Here is a 23,169-nt window from a genome sequence, read left to right on the forward strand (position 1 = left end):
TTTCTAAAAGAAACATCTTTGGTGAGGGGACAGAGCTACACTTACTTGTGTGTATAAGGATAAGTATTAGAATACTGGTAGAAATTATATTGTTTTGGGGGACATAGTACAGTGTCTTCTCTATGTCTTCTCCATCCAGGAAAGATTAGCTAACTTTACAATATCTGTCATGAACTCCCTCCTATTGAGTGGGCTTTAAATATAATTAAACAGCTGCTGACTATTTCAAAGATAAAAGTGCCCCGATTGCATCATTACCAGGTTGGTCATTGGTGTGAGTCACAGGCTTTACAACTGAGTAGTAGAACTATTGATTGTCTTTCTCCCTTGGCAGCTTACATAGCATTACAGATACTATGAGCGCTAGTTCTCAGGGAGAAGGTTTCCAGGTCAGTTCCAGCTCAGTTCCTCTAAGTGTTCAGTATCTTCAGCAATGGAGTCCTACATTGAATTTCTCAAAGGTAACCAAGGATAGTGGCAATAGCCTATGTCATTTGAGGGGTATCTCGCATTTTCACTGCATCTCATAGGATTTGATAAGGTTCCAACAGCATGGATATTACTACCATTTATATTTAACACATGAGGAAAAGAAGTTATAGAGTTTATGTACTTTGCCCATGATCACAAAATAGTGTAAGCAACAGAACCAGTATTGTTATGTAACTTCAGTGAAACAAAACATCATGTAAAGAATGAACTTTTTCCTGTACCATAAGTCATTATCCATCTCTGGGTTTCCAATTCCTTATCTACAAAGCCAAGATATTATAGAAAAGATACGCAAGGTCCCTTACAAATGTGTCTACTAAGAAAAGAATTAAAAACTGATAAATATATTTATTTTGCAAACATATTTTATTTATATTCATATGGAGTCAAACCTACATAGTACTTACATGTTTGTTGCTCATTTTCTGTAAGTGAAATATTGTGGGATAGAATTTGGCTACTTCATAATTAATTCTCAATTTGTTATTTGTGTTCCAAATTCTAATACAAGGTACTTGAATACATAAATTTGAGATTAAATCTACTTCGGTAGGTGAAGATAGTATGGCATACCTAGGCAGAGGATGTTCTGGTGACACAAAATATCATATTTTATTGAGGACTACAGACAAAAAAGAAACCAGGATAACCAGGAAATTTCCATGAGAGAAAGGAGAAAGATATTTTAAAAGGAATATAAAAATAATGAATATAGCATATGATGCAAATGATCTGTCCCTCTTTCATCAATAGCTTATGAATTAGCACAATGGCATCTGCTAGTGATGATGTGGGCTTGTGTGAAGAATTTATTTCACCCTGGTTTGTTGTTGAATACATGTTAGGTCACAAAAGCTGCAACACTAGTTGAAAGTACTCAGTTTATGACTTGATAGTATAGTAAGAGAAGTTTTATTTTTTTAAAAAGAAAAATTTAGCAATAGCCAAAATCACAGGTAGAAAGAGCAGAGGTTATTTTGAAGGTGATATATACAAGCCACCTCATTTGTGTGTTCATTGATCATACTATTGGAATAGTGTAATGCAAAGACTTGACCTGTATTGCAACTATTGTCCAAAAGATACATCCAAAAGCATTTGTACCCCCAGTCAAAAATTCTACACTTAGCTAACTCATGGCCAGCTTTACAAAGACCTACCAACATCGATCCTTTTTGTAGTTTTGGATAACAATCACTCATTGACTATCTGCATGTTTGGTCACAGGATTAGCTTCTTCTACAGCCAATGGACTTCTGAGGAGGTCCACTTTTATCACTTGCACAAATGAAATAAAGTCCAAGTCCATAGCAAGTACATTAAGTTATGCTATCCATTTATTTCCTATTATAATATGTACATACTCAATGGACTCTTCGTCAATTACTGTTTTGTTGGGTTAACAAGTTTCCCTAAAAAGAGAACACTTCTGGTTCTTTTCTCCAAAATCATCAGTAAGAATGCTCTATCCAATCGGATAACAGGGTGAAGAGGAGGTACTTCCTGCTGATCCAGAGACCCAACTTCAGGAGAAGCTCCCTCTTTAGTTCCCTCTTCACCAATGTGTAGCACAGCCTTGTGAAAAGCCTGTGGGAGAAGAACAGACAGTGAAGATCTACTGAAATAGTCTTTGTGTAAGTTGGTAGTACAAAAAGAAATACAGCACATTATGGTGATTGTCCTTGAATATGAACATTCCATTGTATAGTGAATAATTTTCTGTGATTTTAGTACAAATTGTTTGGGTAGAATCTCATTAACAATCACCTTCCATCTCTTTAGTGTCCTTCTCACATCCTCTATCACTGTATCTTATAATAATCACTTCGTTAAGACTTTCCATTATATTAGAGTCATCTTTGTACATGAAAGTTAGGGGTGGAAATTATATTTCTTCATTTATATATGTATTTGGCCTGCATGCAAATATGTCTTTATATCACATGCATGCCTGGTACCCGTGGAAACCACTTAAGAGGGTATCAAAATCTCATGGGATTGAAGTTACAGACAATTATGAGGTGCCATGATGCTGTTAGAAATTGAACTTGGGTCTTCTGGAAGAGCAAGCAGTGCTCTTATCTGCTAAACCATCATCAATGTAGCCCCAGAAATTACTTCCAAAATGACTTATTTTAAGTAATTATTCAAAATTGATTCAAGAATGACTTATGATAATGACCTAACGGAATCATGCTGCTTCTGTAGACACAAGATTCCTAATTGACCAAATGAGATGAGTAAGTCACTTGATCCTCAATGCCCTTCCTAGATCCTATGGTAAACAACTAATCCATCAACTTACATAGGAAAGTTTTAGACCACTGTCTTCTGTTATTCCAGGAAAGTCAGCACTTTCAGCAAAGGCATCCCTCATACCCATCTTCTGAAGTGTGCTTCCAAGGTCATATGTGGCAGAAATAGAAAACTTTGGAACAAACAATTCAACCCATCTGTGTGGAGTAAGGAAAACATTGACAATCATTAACATGGCACTAGAAACACAAAAAGTAGTATGGAAGAAGTGGTCTCAGACTCAGAAAATATTGGGCTACAACACACAGTGTCCTGACTCTTATTATCAGAAAAATATAGCTCCATGTTATTGAGCAAGGACAGGGGTCTAGTGGTGTGAAGATCAAAGGGTAGTGTGTAGGAACTTCATGATTTTCCATCTTGCTGTTCTAGCTCATCATAAGTGCACTTCACCTCCAACATCATATCTAATGCATCCCAAAGTTTTAGTTGTTCCCTAAAAAGTATCAGTTTCCTAGTGTACTCACTTTGGGGAACTATGACAATTTCTAATTTTACAAATATCCATAATACTACAAGCTTTGGAGTTTTCCCAGAATGCTTAGATGAAACACTATGGATGTATTCAGGAAAGTATCAGGCACACTATATATTGTGGACCTATTTTAACAATCATAATGCCACAGCCAGCTGCTTCTGGGCAATGTTCCTACTTCTAGGTTTCCCCTTAACTCATCCTCAACTACACCTTTAAGCCTACATTTAGATCCCCATATCATCTAAATTATTTACCCTTTCTGCAGTAAATAGTTCCACTTCTTCAGTGTCTTAGATGACATGGCTGCTTCTACCCATTCCATGTGTCCCTCTTTTGGAAGGACAAAAAGTGCCAGGGCGTTCTCACTATAGTCCATTTGAAGTACTGTACAATTCAGCTCCATATCCACGTAATGATAGTATTGTTCTAGCTGGTGCATCATGGGCACTTGTACTGTGGTGCTCTTGTCCACTGAGAAGTTGGAACTCTCTTCAGTTTTAGATACACGGAAAGGATTTGCCCACTGGGCTTAAAACACAGAAAGAGGAGAGATGTTTCTTTGAAACCATTAGTCATTCAGCTAATAATTAATACTACCTACTCTTAACCAGTTTCCCAAGAAACTACAAGTGACTCACTGAGTATCAGAGAAAAAAAGTCAGCTGACGTATTCATCTGGCTACAATATGGGAAAACCAGAAGTCCTTTTCAATGCTGCTGGACCTCAGAGTCAGTTTTAGAAACACTATACTTTCTACACCCACCTGAAAGAGAATCTCCTTCCATGAAAAGATATATGAGTGTCCAGAAAAATGGGTGAAATTAGAAAACACTATTCTGCCATTTTAAGTATATATAGGTATGTGACTAATGCCAAAAAGTCCACTCATCCAAACTTAAAAAAATCAGGATCTATACAATCAAGAGGAACCATGATGCTTAGAGCTTCAGCTTTAGGTTTAGGCAGTCTTGCTTGGAAGGATAAGCACTGAAAATTATTAATGGCATGTTTTTGTAGCATAATCTTTAGCACATAGTAGGTACTTAATATATGTTACAAGGTATTTTTGCAGTGTATCCAAATGTACACAGGAAATAAGGATCATATTATTCTTACATAGAAATTCAGTTGACTTCCCAAGCACAGGTTTTTCCCATCTCATTAAATATATTACAAACTGTAATTATGTAGCCTGATAGGATCAGGACATTCATAACATTGTCAACCACATCTCTAAAAGTTTTATCTCCCTAGAAATTTCCTGAATTCATATGTAGAGCTGTGTGTCATCCTGGAATAATCCAATACAATGCACAGATAGGGGCCAATAGTGAAAAATCACTGTGATACATGGGACAACTCTTGACACCTTACCTCTGAAATGAATATAGTTCACCAGAATCATGATAATATTCAGTTTGAGGCCTTGAATTAAGCCTACAATTTTCCCTTTGGTTTGCTTCTCCACATAACTGTTGATCTTGTGCTGGGCTGCAGAAACATTGGAGAAGTCAGTAGAAAAGACTTCAGTTTCATAGAGGGTCTTGACATCATCCAAAAACTTTGCCAATGGTTTCAGCTGCTGTCCAATGAAAACTGCATTTCCCATCTGCAATTCCAGTTCATTCTTTGGGAAATTCAATGAACAGATCAAATGTTGGAAGCCCTGTTGTAATTCTGTCACGGGAGTATCTGTGAGGTTAAACCCCAACACCTCCAGAATCTGTGTTTGGGTGCTAGAGCCAGATCCAAAAGAAAGCATGGCTAAAGCAACAGATATGCTCACAGGGGAGAAGAAGATGTTCAAATCTGGGTTCTCCACAGAGAGCCTCCGATACAGACTGAATGCAAAGTCAGCATTGATAGATGGCATCTTATAGAGAGTGGCATTTTGTTGGGGCAAATGACAGGTCGTTACTTTGCCTTCAGAGCTGTTATGTGGTGCACAATGGATTGTAGCCTGAAGCCCAAATACCAAGACAAACAGATAGAAGAACACTGACATTCTGGAATGAAGATGATCTACAAAACATGAAGTGAGATAACCGTTGGGAGGGGGTGTAGACATATGAAACAGTTTCTGATTCAGAGAAACATAAGTCACCCACCTTGATTTATAAAACTAAAGCAAGTATTTGATGGTGTGTTCAGCAAGAAATAAGGAGCAGTAGTCTCTCTCCTCACTAAAGACCAGTGACATGTCTACTAGGAAGAAAGAGTAGGAGAAATAGATTGCCTGGGCAACAGATATACGATGTCATGAATTCATTACCATGTAGTAACAACACGTGAAAATACTGATACTAATTTACATTCCTGGAAAACAAATTGCTTGTCATTTGAACTAAAGGCAGTTTATGAGTGTGACGAATCATTAGGCAGAACAAGCACTCCCTCTATTTATGTTACATGCACATTAAAAGTCTGGTTAGTGTGTATGTCAATTTTAAATGGATGTTTTCTTAAGGTAACATTTCTGAAATGACAAAATGAGAACAACCCCTACAAGAAATGACTAGTTGGGCTGGAAGAACAATAGTTTATCAAGTCATGTACAACATAACAAACCAACACTCATGCACCTGTGCAATGTATGGGAGCCACAAGAGTATTTTTCAAACAAGAGGAAAATGAAAGTATAACATTCATGTTTTAGAGACTTCATTCTTTTAGTACCAACTGAAGAGTCATTTCTCACTTCTAACAGATCTTATTCTTCTGAGTATGCATATCTTCTTGGAATTATTAGTTTTCTAAGCATAAAACAGTACAAAGAAACAAAGAGCCAGATGTAGAGACACAATAATCATACACCAGTAGTTTAAAAGAAGAGATCCATGGGGCCAGTATAAGACCCCTTCCTAAGACTGTCATGTTCTTTATGAGTAGCCTTGTCCTAGGTATAAACTGCTATAATATAGAAATCCTCCTAATCCATACTGTCTTACAAAATCCTTACTCATCTACCCAGTTGCTATTTATCCACTAGGACTTCAGCCTCCTTTGGAATATATGTTTCCAAATGTAAACACCTTCTCTCTCTTAACTCCACGAACCTACTCCTTCATTTTCAATCCATATCTCAATATACTCCACCACTGTTTATAGACAGACCCAGATCAAAAGGGCTTGCTTTGTTTTTGTTCATCACCTCTAATGGTCATGATGACCAATGGATACTGCCTAAATACATATGAATTTCTTTTCACTCCATCTCTACAGTCACTTGCCATTGCCTAAGCTTAAGGCCTTAATGAATTTATCAGCTCCTAGCAGGACAGAGGGCCTCTTATCCTCTCCAACCTTCCTTCGTCCACTCTTAGGTCAAATCTCTACTTCATCACCAGAGTACTCTTCCTATCAAAGTCATTAAGGCTGGTTAGAGGGTCAATTATCAGATGAGCACTCTTGCCTCCTAAACAAAATCACAGGTATTTGGGCCTCTGACTTGTTAGCAATGTTCAATGTTCCCAAGGAGAAAAACTACTTACAGCACATGCCCAAGAAGCCACTTGCATCTCTCAGATAGCAACACCATTCAGTCTTTATAACATGCCCTCTATTGCAAAACTAGAGCATTCCTGGTTACAAATTAACCATGCCATGAACTCTGGGATGACATTTGCAAAGCTGATGCACAAAACAAAGACCAAGTGGAAAAAAAAGGGCTTAAAAATTAAGGTTTGTACTCTGGGTAAAATTTAGATAAGATTTGGCTTCTGCATACATACTTCATTCAAAATAGTTCTTCCTGTCAGTGTTAGGCCATGATTACATTTGAGAAGAAGGTTTACAGACAAGAGACTTGGGGACTCTTTTGAATTGGTGTTATAGGATGGTTTGTGTATATGTGGAGAACATGTTGTCGAAACTAGGCTTTTTAGTGCTCAAAGGGAAACGCGTCATTTCTTCTGATCACTAAAATCCACTACACCTCCCCCTAACCCAAGGACTCCAAAATATAGTACAAATGGGGCCAGGAATGTGGAATTAAGACTACTAGCTTCTTACTGAGATTGGCTGTGTGCTAAATACAAAGAAGCAGATGAGACAAACAGATTTCATTCAGAAACTCCAGTTTAGCCTCTGTCACTTTCTAGGTATAGTGATACTGATAAAAGTGACTTCTCTACTATTTGACCATGCACAGGACAAGACACAAAGTATCTGATTTCCCACATGGCTACCTCAAGAACTACCTTAAGGGACAATTTGTTAATCAAGGGAGTAGGGAACTATCTGGGCTAGTTCAAGTTAATGCTACATATAGTTTATGGAAGGACTTGAAATCTAAAATAAATATGAAACACTTAAACTTAACTCAATTGGGAAGACACTGGGGGTGGTGTAGAAAAGAAAGTGGGGTCAGTAAGGGTGACTATATTATGTAATTTACATTTTCAATCAAATACAGTAAAGCTCTATAGTAACAAAACACCAGATTGAGCACTAGGGTTTTAAAGCTTAATACAGCGCATTCATACTTCATCATAGTGGTCATTATGATCTCATGACCCCACTTCCCAAACTCAGTTGGTCACATCTCACATACAGGATGGTCACTGGTCCCAGAGAAAGACCATACCAAGTTTGAGTCTCTTGACTTTTAGTTCAGTTAGAATTCTACCCTAATAATACAACATATTTTCTGTTTTCTCAGATGCTGTAAGATCCAGTAAACCCTTGGAGAAGACACAAGGTAAGAAAAGAAAATTCTAAACCTGTGCCCTCTGGTGGCATATTTGGACAATGGCATAGGTTCAGGTTTTCAATGAAAATTAACTTAAGGAATCAGATGGGACACACACACACACACACACACACACACACATATATATATATATTCATACATATATACATACTACATACACACATACATATACATACTTACCTACTGGCATACATACATAATACATACATACATACAAACATACATACATACATACATACATACATACATACATACATACATACTAGGGAAACAGAGGCAGGAAGATCAAATTATGAATTTTAAGCCAGTGGGTTACACAATGAGACAACAGCTGAAAACTAAAACAACCAATTTTTAAAAGAACTTAGTCAAGTACACACCAAGCACTGACTTGATCCCTCCTAAGGAAAGTGGACAATAGTCTAATACCAAACCTTACTTCACAAAGTTCCCAGTACCTCTACTTGATGAAGACCAAGCTTTCAACACATGAACTCTTAGCAGACACATCAAAACCATACTGAAACTATACAAAAATATTGTTCAGAAGCTCATTTCACAGTGCCTACCTTACCCATTCTGAGATTTCAAAAACTCCTAATTCTTTTCCATTTCATCAGCAGAAATTGGTTTCTCCTCTCACTGAAATATACAACCTATACTTCTGCTTTCAGCAAACACATTCTTTTGTTAATTTTTTTATTCTTTTATTCTTATTTTACAGTCCACTCTTCATCCCTCTCCCAGTCTACCCCCTGACGGCTCCCCATCCCATACCTCCTCCTCCCTTCTTTAAGAGGATGTACCCATCCTCCCACCCTCCCACCCCTGACCCCTCTACCCTCCTACCCCTTCAGACCTCCCCACTCCCTGGGGCCCCAAGTCTGTCGAGGGTTAGGTATATCTTCTCTCACTGAGGCCAGACCAGGCAGTCTTCTGCTGTATATTTGTCGGGGGCCTCATATCAACTGGTATATGCTGCCTGACTGGTGGCTCAGTGTCTGAGAGATCTCAGGGATACAGGTTAGTTGAGACTGCTGGTCTTCCCATGGGGTCACCCTCCTCCTCAGCTTCTTCCAGCTCTTCCTCAATTCAACCACAGGAATCCCCAGCTTCTATCCAGGTGTTGTCCTGGTTGGGTATCTGCATCTGACTCAGCTGTTTGTTGGGCCTCTTGTAGGGCAGCCATGCTCGGTGCCTGTCTGCAAACACACCATAGCATCAGCAACAGTGTCAAGTCCTAGGGCCTCCTCTTGAGCTGCACCCCAATTTGGGCCTGTCACTGGACAGGTTCTTTTCCTCTGTTTGTCTCTGTGGTTCCTTTAGACAGGAACAATTCTGGGTCAGAGCTTTTAACCATAGAATGGTAAACCCATTCCTCACTTGATGCCCTGTCTTTCCACTAGAGGTAGACTCTACAAGTTCCCTCTCCCCACTATAGGATATTTAATCTAAGGTCTCTCCTCTTATAATTATATTTAGCATAGTTTTAGCATTGTGTTAAGCTAATCTCAATAGCACAGTGACTAGAACATAACTTAAAAGTGTTACCATTTCAATTAATTCATTAAGATCCCAAATTATGTACATTAATTTTGATAAATACCCTAATTTGTTGCCATACAATACCTTCCAAATTTTATTTTATAAATGTTTAATATTTATTCAGTTACTTTCATGCTTACACTTCTCCTCCTGGTTTCATTTGATATTTGACCTCCCAAATAGTCTAAGAGAAAGAATGGGACCTCATTGTGTATATAGATGTAGAGAAAATAACAGGTATGGAATGGTAAGAGAAGCAAAGTAGCTTCCTTCTGGTTATATAAGGTTTAAAGGTTTGTAAGTCCTGGGTCTTTAAGCAAAGGAGAAACAGCTTCATGAGACTAAGAAAAAGATTGTGACTGCTAAAAAGGGAGCCTCAGTAATTTTCTCAGTGAAGGTTATATAGTTCTTCCAATGCTTTCATTCATGATTTCTTAGGGTTTTTTTGTTTGTTTGTTTGTTTGTTTAATTGACTAACTTTGATAAAAGTGACTTATCAATTCTGGGAAAAAATGAGCAGCTTTGGAATTTGGCAATCCCCATGATCAAATCCTGAACATATACTTTGACTTCCAGGTGCAATCCAAGAAATTCCACTTGCCTAGTATTATATGACTTGAACACTTGAGCCTAGAACCTCAGGGTTTTGACATGGTTAGAGTTAATTGTTAACTTGGCAAATGTTAGATCAGCTGAATGCTAGATCAACTGTATGTAATAGATATCCTGGACTGTCAAGCCAAGCATGAACATGCATGCATTCATTGCTCTCTTCCTGTGTGTGTGTGTGTGTGTGTGTGTGTGTGTGTGTGTGTGTTTTATTAGACATTTTCTTCATTTACATTTCAAATGATATCCCAAAAGCCCCCTATACCCTCCCCCGACCCTGCTCCCCAACCTACCCACTCCTGCTTCCTGGCCCTGGCATTCCCCTGTACTGGGGCATATGATCTTCACAAGACAAGGGGCCTCTCCTCCCACTGATGGCCTACTAGGCCATCCTCTGCTATATATGCAACTAGAGACACAGCTCTGGGAGGTACTGGTTAGTTCATATTGTTGTTCCTCTTATAGGGTTGCTGACCCCTTTAGCTCCTTGGGTACTTTCTCTAGCTCCTTTTTTAGGGGCCATGTGATCCATCCAATAGATGACTGTGAGCATACACTTCTGTGTTTGCCAGGCACTGGCATAGCCTCACAAGAGAGAGCTATGTCAGAGTCCTGTCAGCAAAATCTTTCTGGCATATGCAATAGTGTCTGCATTTGGTGGTTGTATATGGGATGGATCTCCTTCTTCTGACAGTGGACATATTATGACCAGATGCTTCACTCTCAAGCTCCTTCTGCCTTGCTTCCCTGGCACCATATAATCAGCTCGATATAAGCTGAATAAAATCCTTTCTTCACTAAGTTGATTTTTTCAGCGAACTTTATCATACCAACTGTCTTAATGTACCTATAGTGCTGGTCCTAAACCTACCTTCCAAATATTTCAGAACTGCATTATCTATGGTATCATAACATTGTACACAATTCCTTCTGGCTCATCACCTAATATCATCATAGGCTCATAATCATGAAATTAACTGGCCTTACTATACATCTCATTACTCTGAATAAACTAACCTAATAAAGTATAAAAGTCCTTTTTGAGAAGAGAGTTATAGAACCAGACAGAGGAAAATATATTGCAAGTCTGGCCTATAGGCTCTGTACTATGGTATATGATGTCTATCATTACCTAAAATATGTTGCCAGTTTTCTACTATCTAAGAGTCCAGGAATGATAATGAATAATCTCATCATCTCCCCCTGCTGATCTACTAGGGGCATTCTTGAGTCCTCTCCCTCTGAAAGACATCCTCTGTTCTTAATTCAAACAAGTAAATGCTCCCAATACGAGTTCCAACATGTTTCAACATAAGTTTGAATAAACAAGAAAGCAAGGATTACATTACATTATTGGAATTGTAGGTATTGAGTATGAAGAAATCCCATTTGCTATAAAAAGAAAGCTTTTGTAATACAGGTGTTTCCAAAGATGGCTCTTAGCCATGTTCTGGTTTTTTGGATTTTTTTTTAAAGCAAATGGAAAATTATAGTTACCTAAGCAGGCCTGCTGATTGCTCAAACAGTTCAGAAATGAATGATGAGTCATACAGCCAGATAAGGATGATAAGAAAATGTAAGCATATAAAGTATATGTTAATAGTAAAAGGAATATAACATGAGTAGAAGAAAATTAGGGTGTTAGTACCAGTATATAAGTACATCAATATTAAATATTTAAATATTCTACTTTTAATTGTACTTAATTTCTCAGCATGACAACCAATGCACAGAGCAGGAATGAGTACCATCCAGAAACAAAAGAAAGGGCTACCTTGATTTATTCAGGATGCCACAGCAATTTACCATAAATTGAGTTGTTTTCAAACAACAGAAATGTATTTCCAACATCCCACAGGCTGGGAAAGCCAATTTTATGGTTCTGAAAGATTTGATATCTGCCCTAATTTTGTTACTTATAATGTGATAAATAAGTCACAAGGAAAAAATGAATTTTAAGGGGGAAAGGGTTTACGTAGTTTACAATTCCAGGTGCCAAGTCAAGGAAAGGCTTGCTTGGAAGTCAAGGGACAGAAACTGGAAGCAGCTAGTCACAGCCACAGTAAAGAGCATCAAGTATTTTCTTTCGAAAATAGCTAAAGTCCAACCAAATTTCTTGACAGGTGTGTGCCCTACCATGTCAGCATTCGACGATCAAAACCAAGCCCCTGATCCAAGAGATCAGAATAAGGTTAATAGATATATGAGCCAATATCTGAATTTTGATGAAGAAGGACTGGAGTCAGAAGAATATGTATCCTTAGTCCCAGAAAACTTGATACCATTTGCATTGGAAACAGAAGTGCAAGACCTCACAGTGATAGAGGAAGGCGAGGATACTATCCGTTTCCACACTGAGCAAATAGAGTATGATGAAGAATACCTTGTAGAGTCCATGGAAGAAGACTATGGATGCATGCACAGTGAGGATGAGAAGGACAATGATGATGAAGATACTGATGAGGGTACTGAATACTTTGCAGGCACTGGTGAGTTACCTACAATGGGATTTTGACACTTTAACTGAGATCTGGTATGTCCTTTCAAGCAACATATTATAAAGACCACATCTGACTTATGGGCTCATGTAGGCTGTGTATTGGTTAGACACCACTGTAGACGTGAGAAAACACACAGACTGAGGAAGTAATATGCTTTACTACTTTATAAATTCAAATGAATGTTTTTCTTAATGGGTTTTTTGGGGGAGATGGATGGGGAGGGCAGCAAATATTACCAGACCCAAGTGACTTTGTTAATCCTTTGCCATGAGTCAGAAATAAATAGCTGTACAGGATGTGAGATCTACTGCAAAGACAAGAGTATGTCCGGGAAAACATTCAGCCACTTATAGTCCAGCCCTCAGCTAAAGTCTGATGACTATGGAAATGTAAACTGGGAAGGTACTCAGATATATTTGTTCCTTTGTTTCCATTGCTCCTTACTTCTATACTGCAGGTACAGTGTTAGATATTCCTGCTGATTATAAACTGAAAATTCTTTTAAAAGTTCTAGTCTTAATGTCTGTGAATTTCTTTACATATTGAAGTGAATGACCATAACTATGAACACACCTGTGTTGCTCCCAATAAAGTTGAAAGTGAGGAGAAAGCTGAGACTGGGAAGGAAAATCAGAAGGAGGAAGATGACAGCAATCCAAACTCAGCTGAAAACATAGACTAGGATCCAGGTATCTTTGTGGAGTGTATAACATTCCTGACTGTGTTTATGTGTGTGTATTAGATGTGTATGTTTGTGTTATGCTTAGTTGTTTTCATTGTAAAACAAATAATGAAAACTATTAAAAAATCAATTCTTAAATTCAGCTTAAGGTTAATAATGAACACTATGTAGCACAGGCTACACCATGTTCTTAAATGTTCTTCAGTTTCTTTTTTTGTTTTTGAAATTGTATGCTCTTGAGTATTTATATATATATGCATATGTTTGTGACTCTGGCATATGCATACATGGGAGATGCATGCATATATATGCAATCAGGAAATCAGAAGATGGCAATGGGTGACTTCACTTCTCATGCCCCACCCTTTTCTTTGAGGCTGCACTTCTCATGTCCCACCCTTTTCTTTGAGGCTGCCCCTGTGACCCAGAGTTCAAGGTTTTCTGGCCATGTTAGCAAACCAGAAAGCCCTAATGATCCTGCATCTAGGTCTTTCATTACTGGAGTTAGAGGAATGCACGAAGCCATTATTATCTTGTTACATGGGTGCTAGGTTGAAAACCCTGATCCCTATGCTCATACAGCAAATACTCTTAAGTGCCAAGCCATCTGCCTAACCCAAATGGGCTTTATTTCCATTCATTCAGCTATGATATAAGGACTAATGGGTCAGAGATTTGCCACACTGGGTAGTTGAGCCCATGACATTTTGAGAACTCAATTAGCCAGAACAAGTGACTAAAGTAATATTTATATATAGTAATTGAGACCTAATCATGTAGGAACAGCAATAATCTCTTAGTTTAAGAGGAAAGAAGACGTTTGGGTTTGCAATGACTTTTAGAATTATAATAGCTAGAATCACTGGGATTGGTATCTTAGTATTCATTTAGTTGAATTTCTATTTCATGTAACAGTCAACAGAAAATAAGTCATAGGAAGGCTATTTTCTTGATGAACTCATCATTAGTTTATACCAAATTATATCATTTCATTTATCTTTTTACCAGTATAGAACCTATGGGTTAAAAGAGTATGATTTATGAATATTGCATATGGTTATAATGTAGACCACCCTGTCCTAGAACTTGTGTTATAACTCGGCTGTCCTCAAATTCAGAAGCTTCCTACCCTCACATCTCAAGTGCTGGGATTACAGAGGTGGATCATCATGACCAGCTAGCAGTTTTGTTGTTGCTGCTTGTGTTTTTCCAATAGCAAATTACTAAAATCCCAGAATGGTCTCTCCAAACCAAACAACACCAACAAACACCAAAACACAGAATTTGTCAATGCTTGAAAAAGTGAAAAAATGTAGTGGCTGCAGTAGGAAGGGGATGAATTCAGTTTTTGTTGGTAATTCGTACCCAAAGTTCTGGGCTTTGATGGAGTGATGTTGTAGAAAAATTGTGTTCAAACAGCACACATATGTTGGCTTGACTGCTTTCTTGGATTTGAAAAGTAGCTGGTTCATGTTACTGCTCCACAATGGCTAATTATCCCTTATTACTTCCCACAGTCTGAAGGCGTCAAGATGAAACACACAAGGATGTTAACAACACTGATTTGGTTTACATTTCATCACCCTTAAAAGTCCTATATATATATTTTTTAAAGGCCTATAACCCCAAAAATTGTGTTCAGTAAAGCATTGTTGAAAGTCTTCTGAAAGTTCAGAACATTCTTTGCATAAATAATGTTGACTCAATTATATTGATAGTGTATTTTTTTTTTAAATCCTGGCTTAACAGATATTAAAGGGGATCGTTTTCAACTATGTTATGCCCCTAACTACTACAACGTTAGGGTTAAACAAGTTATTTCAAGAGAGGAAGAGATCTAGCATCTATTCAAGGAAACTAATGGATGTACTGACTTGCCTGAAAGCCAGATAGTGTCACGGGGAAGTAGCAATGATGGGAGCAGCAGTATCTACGCACTTGTTGGAAACGCAATCACACAAGTCCACTACAGGACAAGCTGAATCAGAACTGTTTAAGCTGAACCAAAACCTGAATTTTTATAAGTCTTTTAGGTGGTTCTAAAGCCCATTAACACTTGAAAAACATTACATTGTAACAATGGGAGGCCAAGGTTATACTTTAGGGGTGTTAATTCACTTGAGATTCTTTTAGGTAAATTGAACAGAGGAATAAAGGCAGACAAGGAGACTTCAATTCCTCAGAGCTGGGACATGAGAACAATGTGGGAGCTTGAAGATTAGGTTTGCAGAAGTAGGAAAATGGGTAAGGGAGAAAGCTAGTCCTAGAAATATACCAATTTTATGTCATATATGCAAATTTTATAATGTATGAAAGAACCATATACTAATGACAGAGTTAAAACATGTATAAGATAAAGGGTTCACAGGAGAGCCACATGTATGTGTGGCATACATAAAGGTGTATAAGACAATAATAAACACCTTAGGATGATGGCTATCAGAGAAAAGATGGATAATTCATTTGGAGAAGGTACCCTTTGTCCTACAAGTCTGTGATTATGTATTACCACAAAGTCAAATAGCTTAAAACAAGAGAAATTTATACATAGACCGTTCTGAAGGCCACAAGTCTGAAATTAAGTTGCTAGTCCGGGAACACTCATTAGGCTTAGGAAAGAATCATTCCTTGTTTCTCTAGTTTCTTATCATATTGCATGTGATTTGCTTCCTCCAGAATGGGTATGACCAGTACCATCTTAAATCAGAGCATCTGTGATAATATACACCATAAATCTCCTGAGATCAGATTTATCTTTTTCTAGCAGAAGGATGGAATAGATTCACGGAGGTTATAGGGCTCAAAATCCTCCACAGATCTTCCCCAGGCTCCTCCCCCCCCCCATCATTAGTGTAGGAGGTAGAATATTGGCTAGGTGTGGGACTTTGGTGGCTTAAGCTCCAAGTATGTGCTCCATGGGATTTTTCAGAGGTTTAGCATTTTCTATGTTATTAATGCAGTGAATGAGAGCCTTCAGTATGATAGATGCAGGCAAGTTGTTCACATAGCTGGTCAAGAATCACCTATTCTCCTATATATAACCTCATTAAACCCATTAGCTCACCAAGCTGTATTTTTATGGTATCTGTTCTTTGGTCGGCTAATGCTGTATCTATCTAAGGTAAGTAGATGTTTCTTTACATCTCCTGAAAAAAACTGATACATGGCATACTTTTTGCTCCCTATCCATTCTCTTAGCCAACACTCATCATTTAATTTAAGACACAACAGAAATCTATGACAATTCCATCCTGTACTTCTTAAGTAAGTTATGTCTTCAAAGATACCATATCCAAATAAAATCACATTTATAGGTAGTAGATAATGGAATTTAACATTCCTTGTTTTAGAGAATGAAATTTAGTCCACTAGAAGAAACAGAAAACTTCTATTGTTCTTATATATTCAGTAGTGCTGTGGGTACACAGTAAAAATACAATTGATTTCATGTATATGGATTCCTTATCTATGAATTAAACTATAGACCAAAAATGTTTGAAAAATAATTTTGTCACATATAATTTCTTTTATGTTTTTAAATAATTTATACAACATTATAATTAACATAAATAAACAACATGTTACATACAAGTGCTACATGTGTGACTACATCTTTTTTTAATTAATTTTTTATTAGGTATTTTCCTCATTTACATTTCCAATGCTATCCCAAAAGTCCCCAATACACTCCCCCCACACACACTCCCCTACCCACCCACTCCCACTTTTTGGCCCTGGCATTCCCCTGTACTGGGGCATATAAAGTTTGCAAGTCCAATGGGCCTCTCTTTCCAGTGATGACCGACTAGGCCATCTTTTGATACATATGCAGCTAGAGTCAAGACCTCCGGGGTACTAGTTAGTTCATATTGTTGTTGCACATATAGGGTTGCAGATCCCTTTAGCTCCTTGGGTACTTTCTCTAGCTCCTCCATTGGGGGCCCTGTGATCCATCCAGTAGCTGACTGTGAGCATCCACTTCTGTGTTTGCTAGGCCCCAGCATAGTCTCACAAGAGACAGCTATATCTGGGTCCTTTCAGCAAAATCTTGCTAGTGTATGCAATGGTGTCAGCGTTTGGAAGCTGATTATGATGACTACATCTTTTTATATGACTGGAACAGCATGGAGTTTATTACCTTCAGCTCGTCCTGAAAATAATCTCTTACAGTTGCTAAAGAATGATTATCTTTTCTATAATATTGGGTAAGACTTAGATATTTCTAAGTGAAAAAAAATAATGACAAAAATTTTGAGGAACAATGGGAATGAGGCTAATATCTAAATGCCATTTAGGTAAAATGAACCCTTAAGTTTCGTATGAGACTAGAGAAGTGTAAAGGTCAAGGGCTTGTTGATAGAAGACCCTGTTTGTACATTTGCATAAGGTTGCTTACTTACATCCTCTTTAGCATCAATACATTCCTCTTCATTTTTTTTCTTGCTAGACACTTCAAATTTTACTCTTGTTAGAATGTCATTTCACAACTGGGTAGTGGTGGTGCATGTCTTTAATCCCAGCACTTTGGGAAGGCAGAGACAGGCAGATATCTGACTTAGAGGCCAGCCTGGTCTACAGAGTGAGTTCTAGGACAGCCAGGGCTAAACAGAGAAACCCTGTCTTGAAAAAAAAAGAAAGAAAGGAAGAAAGGAAGGAAGGAAGGAAGGGAAGGAAGGAAGGAAGGAAGGAAGGAAGGAAGGAAGGAAGGAAGGAAGGAAGGAAGGAAGGAAAAGAAGGAAGGAAGGAAAGAAAGAAGGGAGGGAGGGAGGGAGGAAGAAGGAAAGAAGGAAAAGGACAAAGACAAAGACAAAGAAAGTAAAGTCATTTCACATTCCTTAAAAGAAACATACATCTCACCCTTTAAAAGTCAGAATGGCTACATGAAAAGGCAGTATATATGCCCAACTCTACTCCAAATATTAACTTAATCATATGTGTTAGGAATTAGAGTGTTATTTTTTTCTAAAGATGTGATGTGCATGGTTTTTGGTTGCTGATAAGTGACCAGCAGAGCTGCTTACTACCCCCAACTAGGCTAGTCTACATCAAAGATTAACACTGCTTTGGTAGGGGAGCTTATTACAGGAACAAGAAGTTGCAGAAACCCTATCTCCTCAGCAGAAAACCCATCACATCAGCTTATATGCCAAGAACTAAGTAAATATGCAGAAGCACACTTAACACAATGTAATAAGAGGATGACTTTTAGTCTATTCTAGCATATAACAGTTTTCATTGGTGCCCAGAAAGAATGATTTATCATTACTGCAAATCATGCTGCACCAGGATCACTCATAGCCCCAAAATAAACATCATATGATAATTTGATGTCTAATTAGATAATTATGAATGTTCCAAGATCATATCTACGAGGTTAGCTTGAGTTTTCACCTATACGAATACTTATTCTTTTGAAAATAATGCTTAAAACAGACGTAGAGAAATGAAGCCCGTTTTCAAATGTAGCTTTTTGGTAAAGATCCTCTGTCAGTTGATTTCCTACAGCCAAGCCAAACTGTAATATGGGAGATCAACATAGTCAGCTGGTTCCAGTAACTCCCTGGATAGATAATCCCAAACAAAAACCTAATTGAGGCTGAGGACTGAAGCTGACTCATGCAAAAATGAGCCATGTGTGCACAATGACTCACAGAACGCCTTCTGAGACAAAGGACTCCAGCCTGTGGATTATTCACATTGTTGAACATGATTGCAAGAGAAGAGCCCCAAGCTTAGATAGCAAACAGGGATTTGCTCCAGAGTCAATCAGAGGCACCTGAAAGTGGTGCTTAAATGAAGAGGGGATCAAGAAACACTAGAGTAACTGAATAAAAGACCTGTCCAGAGAAGGGCCAGGAGGATTGGTCATGTTATTTGGGACCCATTAATACTTCACATAAATGGAATGCTGGGACACAGTTGGTCTTTCCAAGATGTATCTTCTATAATCATGAGCTCATGTTTCTCTAAGCCTGCTAATCTGATGGTCTCAGAATGATCCCACTTATTGTCTGGAAGTGGGACCTAGTGCTATAAGTAGTTCTGGGAAACTGAGGTAAAAACAAGACTCATACAAGGAAGTCATGACCAGGCCACTGCTTAAAGCCAGTACAAGGCCTTCTCCTTTTCTGCTCTCTCGCCCAGAATTACTTTCTTCAAAGTAAGAAAAAATAATGAATATAAGTGTAGCAAATATGTCATCAGTTACTTCACATTTATGAACTTTCAATGACATTGCAAAGGCTATCACATTGAGGGGGAGGCATTCCAGTAGCTGTTCCTCCATATACTACCCCTACAATGGAAATTATGTTCATTAAATATCTGTGTATAACACAATGTAAAGTCTCTCCACTCAGCCATATCCTACAGTCTTTTTCCATGGGTGAGCCCTTCTGATGCTTCTATTCCTATACCCTCCCCAATCACCCAGAAAATGGGTATGTTGAAGGAATCAATGTGGGGAGAGAAGGAATTCCTGAGATGGGAATAGCAGGACAGTGTAATGAAAGTAAAAATGGGAAAAGCAGGAAGAAGCTCTTTAACTGGGAAGGGGGAGAGGGGATAACACAGAGGGGTAGGGCTGGAAGAGGGATGGATAACACTAAAGATGCTTGGAAAAAAAGCCACATGGAATCATGTAGTGAGAATTTTGATTTCTTTGAAAAACACAGAAATCTTATGGGACTGCGTTTTTGTTTTCATCTCAGGTATAGGCTATGGGGCAGCTTCAGACTGTGCACAGAAGCTCACTAAGATTTGCCTCTTGCTCAAACAGGTGTATAATTTTGCCAGCTGCCAACTGTTTCTACCACTGTGTGGTATTTGGAATTCCAGGGACTTTTCAGAGGGAATAGAAACGCTAGAGCCTAAAGAGGCAAGGTGGACTGATTGTAGGTTGCTGTTCATCGTGGTTGGTTAAGTAGTCATGTGTAAAGAATTAACAAGAAACTCACTTAAAGAAATACAGGAGAACACAGCTAAACAGGTAGAAGAACTTAAAGAGGAAACACAAAAATCCCTTAAACAATTGCAGGAAAACACAAACAAACAGGTGATGGAATTGAATAAAACCATCCAAGACCTAAGAAGAAAAATAGACACAATAAAGAAAACACAAAGTGAGGCAACGCTGGAGATAGAAACCCTAGGAAAGAAATCTGGAACCATAGATTTGAGCATCAGCAACAGAATACAAGAGATGGAAGAGAGAATCTCAGGTGCAGAAGATTCCATAGAGAACATTGGTACAACAATCAAAGAAAATAGAAAATGCAAAAAGATCCTAACTCAAAACATCCAGGATCCAGGACACAATGAGAAGACCAAACCTACAGATAGGAGGAGTTGATGAGAATGAAGATTTTCAACTTAAAGGGCCAGCAAATGTCTTCAACAAAATTATAGAAGAAAACTTCCCAAACCTAAAGAATGACATGCCCATGAACATACAAGAAGCCTACAGAACTCCAAATAGACTGGACCAGAAAAGAAATTCCTCCCAACACATAATAATCAGAACAACAAATGCACTAAATAAAGAGAGAATATTAAAAGCAGTAAGGAAGAAAGGTCAAGTAACATATAAAGGAAGGCCTATCAGAATTACACCAGACTTTTCACCAGAGACTATGAAAGCCAGAAGAGCCTGGACAGATGTTATATAGACACTAAGAGAACACAAATGCCAGCCCAGGCTACTATACCCGGCCAAACTCTCAATTACCATAAATGGAGAAACCAAAGTATTCAATGACAAAAATAAATTCACACATTATCTTTCCATGAATCCAGCCCTTCAAAGGATAATAACAGAAAAAAAAAAACAATACAAGGATGGAAATCATGCCCTAGAAAAAGCAAGAAAGTAATCCCTCAACAAACCAAAAAGAAGACAGCCACAAAAACAGAATGCCAACTCTAACAACAAAAATAAAAGGAAGCAACACTTACTTTTCCTTAATATCTCTTAATATCAATGGACTCAATTCTCCAATAAAAAGACATAGAATAACAGACTGGCTACACAAATAGGACCCAACATTCTGCTGCTTACAGGAAACCCATCTCAGGGAGAAAGACAGACACTACCTCAGAGTGAAAGGCTGCAAAAAAATTTTCCAAGCAAATGGTCTGAAGAAACAAGCTGGAGTAGCCATTCTAATATCAGATAAAATCGACTTCCAACCCAAAATTATCAAAAAAGACAAGGAGGGACACTTCATACTCATCAAAGGTAAAATCCTCCAAGAGAAACTCTCAATTCTGAATATCTATGCTCCAAATGCAAGGGCAGCCACATTCATTAAAGACACTTTAGTAAAGCTCAAAGTACACATTGCACCTCACACAATAAGAGTGAGAGACTTCAACACACCACTTTCATCAATGGACAGATCGTGGAAACAGAAACTAAAAAGGGACACAGTGAAACTAACAGAAGTTATGAAACAGATGGACTTAACAGATATCTACAGAACATTTTATCCTAAAACAAAAGGATATACCTTCTTCTCAGCACCTCACGGGACCTTCGCCAATATTGACCATATAATTGGTCACAAAACTGGCCTCAACAAATACAAAAATATTGAAATTGTCCCATGCATCCTATCAGACCACCATGGACTAAGGCTGATCTTCAATAACAACATAAATAATGGAAAGCCAACATTCATGTGGAAACTGAACAACACTCTTCTCAATGGTACCTTGGTCAAGGAAGGAATAAAGAAAGAAATTAAAGACTTTTTAGAGTTTAATGAAAATGAAGCCACAACATACCCAAACCTATGGGACACAATGAAAGCATTTCTAAGAGGGAAACTCATAGTTCTGAGTGCCTCCAAAAAGAAACTGGAGAGAGCACACACTAGCAGCTTGACAACACTTCTAAAAGCTCTAGAAAAAAAGGAAGAAAATTCACCCAAGAAGAGTAGACGGCAGGAAATAATCAAACTCAGGGATGAAATCAACCAAGTGGAAACAAAAAGAACTATTCAAAGAATTAACCAAACTCGGAGTTGGTTCTTTGAGAAAATCAACAAGATAGATAAACCCTTAGCTAGACTCACTAGAGGGCACAGGGACAACATCCTAATTAACAAAATCAGAAATGAAAAGGGAGACATAACAACAGATCCTGAAGAAATCCAAAACACCATCAAATCCTTCCACAAAAGGAAAGGAAAGGAAAGGGAAGGGAAGGGAAGGGAAGGGAAGGGAAGGGAAGGGAAGGGAAGGGAAGGGAAGGGAAGGGAAGGGAAGGGAAGGGAAGGGAAGGGAAGGGAAAAAAGGCTATATTCAACAAAACTGGAAAACCTGGACGAAATGGACAAATTTCTAGACAGATACCAGGTACCAAAGTTAAATCAGGATCAAGTTAACAATCTAAAGAGTCCCATATCCCCCAAAGAAATGGAAGCAGTCATTAATACTCTCCCAGCCAAAAAAAGCCCAGGACCAGATGGGTTTAGTGCAGAGTTCTACCAGACCTTCAAAGAAGATCTAATTCCAGTTCTGCACAAACTATTCCACAAAATAGAAGTAGAAGGTACTCTACCCAACTCATTCTGTGAAGCCACAATTACTCTGATACCTAAACCACAGAAAGATCCAACAAAGATAGAGAACTTCAGACCAATTTCCCTTAGAACTAAACAAAGAATTCTCACCTGAGTAATACCGAATGGCAGAGAAGCACTTGAAAAAATGTTCAACATCCTTAATCATCAGGGAAATGCAAATCAAAACAACCCTGAGATTCCATCTCACACCAGTCAGAATGGCTAACATCAAAAATTCAGGTGACAGCAGATGCTGCCAAGGATGTGG

At 38.2% G+C, this 23,169-nt stretch overlaps 2 protein-coding genes across 5 annotated transcripts; one reads left to right on the top strand and one right to left on the bottom strand.

Annotated features, from left to right (window-relative positions):
- Positions 1–839: 839 nt before the first annotated feature.
- Positions 840–6,827, bottom strand: Serpina7 (serine (or cysteine) peptidase inhibitor, clade A (alpha-1 antiproteinase, antitrypsin), member 7). 4 transcript variants are annotated; one of them, NM_001382372.1, is made up of 6 exons: positions 6,779–6,810; positions 5,396–5,489; positions 4,662–5,309; positions 3,541–3,814; positions 2,798–2,945; positions 840–2,079 (listed from the first exon to the last, which is right to left on the bottom strand). In NM_001382372.1, exons 3-6 carry the CDS (start codon positions 5,290–5,292, stop codon positions 1,876–1,878), a joined length of 1,257 nt encoding a protein of 418 aa, NP_001369301.1. In that variant the 5' UTR covers positions 5,293–5,309; positions 5,396–5,489; positions 6,779–6,810; the 3' UTR covers positions 840–1,875. The 4 variants fall into 4 exon arrangements, with proteins under 4 accessions (NP_001369301.1, NP_001369300.1, NP_808588.3 ...); NM_001382371.1 differs by having other exon boundaries at positions 5,396–5,492; NM_177920.5 differs by lacking the exon at positions 5,396–5,489 and having other exon boundaries at positions 6,779–6,827.
- Positions 6,828–7,833: 1,006 nt separating this feature from the next.
- 4930513O06Rik (RIKEN cDNA 4930513O06 gene) lies at positions 7,834–14,994 on the top strand. The gene is made up of 4 exons (NM_029174.1): positions 7,834–7,986; positions 12,276–12,641; positions 13,202–13,342; positions 14,853–14,994. Exons 2-3 carry the CDS (start codon positions 12,290–12,292, stop codon positions 13,333–13,335), a joined length of 486 nt encoding a protein of 161 aa, NP_083450.1. The 5' UTR covers positions 7,834–7,986; positions 12,276–12,289; the 3' UTR covers positions 13,336–13,342; positions 14,853–14,994.
- The last annotated feature ends 8,175 nt before the right edge of the window (positions 14,995–23,169 follow it).

Source organism: Mus musculus, chromosome X (assembly GCF_000001635.26).
Source record: "Mus musculus strain C57BL/6J chromosome X, GRCm38.p6 C57BL/6J".
Classification (NCBI taxonomy): Eukaryota; Metazoa; Chordata; class Mammalia; order Rodentia; family Muridae; genus Mus; species Mus musculus.